Raw genomic sequence first — 6,000 nt, 5'->3', positions numbered from 1 at the left:
TTTTGCATGATGCTAAATTCGATGATAGTATTTTTAAAGATCTACAGGCACAAACAAGTGCGTTGACCTTTTGCACATTCGCATCAGACAATAACATTTCTGATTTCAATGATCAAGCTTCATACCTTTATTATTTTGTTTTTTAAAAATCTTCCCTTTAGAAACAAACTTATATGATGTTGGCATTATTCAATGAGGATCAGTACTGTTGTAGAAAATTCAATAAAACTAGTATCTACGTTAATCTTTAAGACATAAGAAAGATATATCTTTTTGAATTATCCAAATCGGACCATTACTTACGAAGATATTAAGTAATAAACATAGGCCGTTTTTGCCGCTAAAAGTCAACGTACGCAGGGCCGCATGACGTCATTATATCCGAATCGAGCGCAGCCGGCATACTATTGGAATGGAAAATATTTTTTTCCAGCTAAACTATCAGTTTTAGAAAAAAACTTTTAATAACATTTATTCATCAAAATAAAGTAACCTATCGACCAGTAATTTTTAAAAATAAAAATTGTGNTAAGGCTCGTGATAATATCATATTGAACAGGTGTTGAATGCCGCTGGAAAAATTTTCGCAACATTGGTGAAGAAGCTGACTGTCGGTGGGATGACCTTGGTGGAACGGGAGTTTCTTCATCGTTTTTGTTACGTGACATTTCTAACATACGTCGTGAGCGCTTCATTATCGATATTTGACGTCACGTCTGTCACTGCACTAATGCAAATAAGCCTACAACCCCGTACGGGCGCACGATAAATTCGTACGGGGGTTTTCAGCCCCGTATCGCACTAAAAGGTAATTTCTACTGTCTGGTCGGTACGGGGTTCATTAGACCCCGTATATTTTTATAATGTCAAAAAGCTTCATAATTCACAAACAACACAAAAAGATAGTTATCTCTTTCACACTGCTGTAAACACCAGAGATACAACTCCCGCACCAGAGTGAACAAACACTATTTCTAGTCCCGCACTGGGGAAAAGTCGTGCATGGGGCTGAAAGGGCCCCGTAACGCAGTGAACGTGTTAGGTTGTACACCCTTGACATGAATTTTAAATTTTACTGTCTTTAAATTTAAATCATATTATTGTCATTTTTATGAATAAAGATACATGAAGAAAAATTGGGTGCATTTTTTCATATCATTTTTTCGAAAACTTATCGATACATCTATGTGAACCGTACGAAACATACCCATCACTAGTCACATTCGTTTGACAGCCGTCATTCTAATCAAGCTATATTGGATAGATTATAATATGGAAATGACATATTTTTATACCAGTGTTCAACGCGCGTTAGCTTTTTTTTTATTAAAGCCCTCTGTGCTTAAAACATTGTTTTTAGTATTTTACTATGAATATTGTCATTGTCCATTGCAAATTTTAAAATTACTAAGCCATTTTAATTAATTGATAGAGATCTATTTCACTAAGGTACATTAGTGAGTTTCAATACTTTTAAAAGCATGTAGAAATGCAGGCATTTTAACATGATATACCTTTATTCGTAAAATGCACAAGCATCCTCAATAAACTATTTTCTGTGTGTATTTCTTCCCAAAAGTTCATTCTCTCTCGAAATGGATTTCTGCCTTTAGTGAGCTCAGTGCCTATGCTGAGATAATTCAACTTGTCCTTGTTTTCAACTGGGTCCCACTTAATCTCTAGTAGTGGATCATCTTCATCTGGTGTTGGGTTTCTAAAACATAATAAAGAAGTTTAATGTGTATGTGGAATTTATTTATGTTCATTATTGTGGGACATGGAAAGAAAATTTACTTACCCACATCTTGCAAAGTTCGTCCACATTTTAACCACTCTCTGTCGAGTTAAGATAGATTCTCGGCTTCCCTTGGAACTTGTCTTCGCGGCTTCCGATGCATCAGGTGATTTAATTTTAAATATAAAAGGTAGTTCCGAGCTGTGACATAAGCCAGTTAGAAATTGAAGATCTTCTGGAACTGTCCAGTCTGATGGACAGTTGAATATGTAATAAAATACAGGACATTCAGATGCAAATTCAGCATGAGCCCTTACAGTTTTGTTTACATAATAAAGAAAGTAATAATCACTTATCAGCTGCAAATATTGTGATTTATTATTTTCAGTCAGTTTATCCTCATCAGCCAAGTAGAATTTTAAAAGTTTTTGGCCAATATTTTTGGATACTTTGGTATCATGTAGTGATAATGATCTTGGCACTAGTAAACTAACATTTTCATTGTATTTTTCAAATTCATCATAAAAGTTACTTTTAATATATTCTAATATATTTGCTTCTATATTGTTACTACCAATCAAAAGAGGTACCTTGTTGAAATTTCCTGATTTAATAATTGCCATTGGACTTTTAGTTAGAAATGCTGGTACACCTTCATAATCATCTTCTATGCATGGTTTAAAAGATGTATTAAAAATATCTCTTGTATCTAATAGAGATAATTTACTTTCCATTTCTACAAATGCATGCATAATATCTTCAGCTGGCACTGATCTTAGTTCTTCTATAACTTCAATATTATTTGATTTTGTTATGCCCAACATTTCGGTCAACTCCAAAGCTTGCTGCGTAGGATTTTGACCAAGTGACCAATTATTAAAGGCAGTAGAACTCTGAGAAATAGCCTTGTGAAATAATCCTTTAGCCATAGGAGACAACATTAACAAATGGACAGCAGAACCTCCTGAGCTGCTTCCAAATATTGTGACATTATTTGGGTCCCCACCAAATTTAGCTATGTTCTTCTGTACCCACTTTAGTGCCATGACTATATCTTTTAGGCCACAATTTCCTGGTGCAGAAAAGTCATTGATAGAAAGGAACCCAAATGGCCCCAATCTGAAGCCACATCTTACAAACACAACTCCTTGGTCATTTAGTAATGATGGGTCTAAGTACTCATCTATAGAAACTGAGAAGATATAGGTTCCAATCCAAAACATGACTGGTAATAGTTTATCAGGTTTGATATTTGGTGTAGAGAGCTCTATGTATAGACAATCTTCTGAACCCAAAATTTCTTTTAACATACTGTTATAAGTAAATGCAAATGGTGAATCTTGTGTGCAGTCCATTTTTCCGGTCCAAGGTGTAACTGGTAAGGGTGGCTGAAATCATAATTTATGTTATGGGTAGGTGAGCACTTATATTAAAAATTTACCAAATTGATTTTGTTAATATTATAATATTTTGTTTGCAAAATCCAAATTAATTATATCAGTCTAAAATTAATCAATCAAAAAATGGTTTGTCACAAAGTGAACTGACTGTCGAATGCTGCCACTACCATATCACTACCATATAAGATTTAAATTATTAAAAGGTAAATATACTTACTCTAAATCGTAATAATCCCACAGGAGGTCTGGCATAGGGTATACTCTTGAACTTGTAGTATTTATTCTTATTATTCGTATCAATATATCCACAAACAAGGCCATCCTCAGTTTCGATAGTACAGGTGTTGATACTATCCATCTTTAATTATCTATAATAAAATACAAAACTCGAATTATGATCTACTTACTGTAGTATAAATTAACACTATTCACAGTTATGTAAAGTTAACCTACACACTGATAGCTGTTATCAGGACCACGTTAAAAGTAAACAATTCTTTAGTTTCGTAATATTTACACAAACATGCAAAGTTCTCGAACTTTGAAAATTGAACACTACTGTTTGCTATGTTTAACAGAATACGAAATTAATGTTACTTACCTTGTTTTGTTAAATTCACAGATTTATTGGATCAGTCAATAAGAAATCACTTTACAGAGTTTATGGATAATTAACATCACCAAATCACCAAATCACTAGCTTCTACGACGACGATATAATAGTACGACCGGAGTGTACGATGTGGTGTACGACGGAGTTCATGTTTTTTTTTGTGTAGTGCACAGATATGGATAGATGCAGCATGTGTCAAAAATTGTATGAAGCCGAGCGTGCCACTTTTTAAACGTCATTAGTGTCATTTTAGCGAATTTTAGTGATTGCCGCAACGTAAAAGTAATCGTATCATCGTACTGCATTTGCAAAGTCATCGAATGATATCGTGTGACTCGATTCGAAAATTAATTAATTCCGATAAAACTGATAATTTGTTAAATACAAAACCAAAAACATATTTATTTACCTTTTTAAAATAAATTAATTCTTACAAATCGTCAAATCTCGTTATTTTTTTACCCTACCAGTGTTTCAAGACAAAAATTTGTCAAGTGCATGAATACATGCATCAGTGTGTGTCTTATTGTTATGAGTAAGTACGGTTCCTTGGGATCGGTATGAGTGCACCACATACAGGGACCATGGTTTTAACTCTTAAGAGTACATCGCAGGATTATGTATTAAAAACAATGCTACTTTATACTTCTTCTACTGCTACTTTATTCTAATTAATTATTTGTTACTTGTGCTGTTAATTATAATTCTCAATCCGTAAATAATTTCTTCTTTCTACCGTGTTCGTACTACTGTCCTCGTAAAATCATCGTAACCGATTGTTGTAATCGGATTACATGAACATCACTCGACCATGTATGTCCATTTGGACATATCGGAATGGCACGCTTTGACGATCAACTTGCTGTATCTACTCTAATCCATATCTGTGGTGTAGTGTATTCTTCTTCTGTCAATGTCAAAACTGTCAAAATATGTTGGATAGGGAAGGCTTGTCAATATTTATGATATCGATATAAATTCTATTGAAGTTACAAAAGTAAGTAAGCCGAGATAAAAAAGTTTTCTAAAAGTGTCTTTGTTTTTCATACGATTATTTACTTAAGTAAGATATTGTTGTGTTTTCGTGTTTGTATATTAGGTTTTATAAAAAAAAAGACTAGTTCATTGAATATAAGATTTGGGTAAGCATTATTTAAAAGGGATAACAAAATACCAGAGCCTCGATTACGGTAATTTTTAACGTCTCCAATCCAGACGCGCTTCTTCGATTCTGCGATACGCAGAATCGATGAAGCGCGTCTGAAATGGAGACGTTAAAAATTACAGTAATCGGGGCTCAGCTCTCCCTAAACGAGTGGCAAAAAGTTCACGGAGCGAAGTAAGTATTATAGGCCGGTAGATCTGCTTTCATATTGATGCATGATAATATAATTATCTATAATACCTGAAAATATTACTTGCCTATCCCGTGGAAGTTGGATGATACGACTAGAAAAATTTGTCAAAAGTAATATTGACTAAGGCCATCGGTCAAAACCACTATTAACTGAAATTTGCAGTCAAAAGTGGTTTTGATCGATTATGAGTTTTGACTGCAACATATATATCGATGTTTCGAAAACGATAGGATTTCCAATAAGCCGCCACAGGGCCAACTCTATAATTATCAAACTCGACCCGACAAATTAATAATGGTAAAAGCAATGAATTTCAATAGTTATCTAACAAAGGCATTAAAACCGTATTGTTACGGACGGCATTTAAAAAACTAAAAAATATTTAGATGACAACCCTATTTACATATAAATTTTCTAAACTCATAGAAATTAAAATATCTTCGAACTTCCACGGGATAGGCAAGTAATATTTTCAGGTATTATAGATAATTATACACAGAATAAGTAATAGTACAGGTACAGAAGGATTACTCCGCAAGACGATTTAAATAAATGCGAGTCTTGCTACGACGCGATACAGTGGAATTCAGCTCGCACAGCACTACGTACCTACAATTTTATTCACCTACAAGTTTTGTCTCTTTCTATCGCGTGCCTCTGAACTCTTCTTACGCTGTTAGGGTTGCTGTCTAGTGAAAAAATAATTAATCTACTTATTTGTAATGAGGTACGTATGTAGGTAAGTATGCATTCACTATGGAAAACCTTGGGAGAGGCCTTTGTCCAGCAGTGGACGTCATTTGGCTGAAACGAACGATCGCATTCTGAGCAGTAGTCATAGTAGGTTAGGTTGCTATACTATCCTAAGAATTATTGATTACCTACATGGCCAAC

At 34.1% G+C, this 6,000-nt stretch overlaps 1 protein-coding gene across 2 annotated transcripts; it reads right to left on the bottom strand.

The window, feature by feature from the left end:
* Positions 1-1,368: 1,368 nt before the first annotated feature.
* Positions 1,369-3,868, bottom strand: LOC114360938 (esterase FE4). 2 transcript variants are annotated; one of them, XM_028315819.1, is made up of 4 exons: positions 3,737-3,868; positions 3,353-3,503; positions 1,799-3,123; positions 1,369-1,714 (listed from the first exon to the last, which is right to left on the bottom strand). In XM_028315819.1, exons 2-4 carry the CDS (start codon positions 3,491-3,493, stop codon positions 1,501-1,503), a joined length of 1,680 nt encoding a protein of 559 aa, XP_028171620.1. In that variant the 5' UTR covers positions 3,494-3,503; positions 3,737-3,868; the 3' UTR covers positions 1,369-1,500. The 2 variants fall into 2 exon arrangements, with proteins under 2 accessions (XP_028171620.1, XP_028171619.1); XM_028315818.1 differs by lacking the exon at positions 3,737-3,868 and adding an exon at positions 3,589-3,716.
* Positions 3,869-6,000: the final 2,132 nt, after the last annotated feature.

This window comes from Ostrinia furnacalis, unplaced genomic scaffold, assembly GCF_004193835.3.
Source record: "Ostrinia furnacalis isolate ACB-3 unplaced genomic scaffold, ASM419383v2 OfSCF5321, whole genome shotgun sequence".
NCBI classification, from domain to species: Eukaryota; Metazoa; Arthropoda; class Insecta; order Lepidoptera; family Crambidae; genus Ostrinia; species Ostrinia furnacalis.
The sequence above is the reverse complement of the archived record's forward strand: the minus strand, read 5'-3'. Positions and strand labels throughout refer to the sequence as shown.

Coding starts and splice junctions, on each gene's coding strand:
- LOC114360938 (XM_028315819.1), bottom strand. CDS start 3,493: ATGGATAGTATCAACACCTGTACTATCGAAACTGAGGATGGCCTTGTT. Junction 3,124..3,352: donor TGGGATTATTACGATTTAGA/GTAAGTATATTT, acceptor TTATGATTTCAG/CCACCCTTACCAGTTACACC. Junction 1,715..1,798: donor ACGAACTTTGCAAGATGTGG/GTAAGTAAATTT, acceptor ATTATGTTTTAG/AAACCCAACACCAGATGAAG.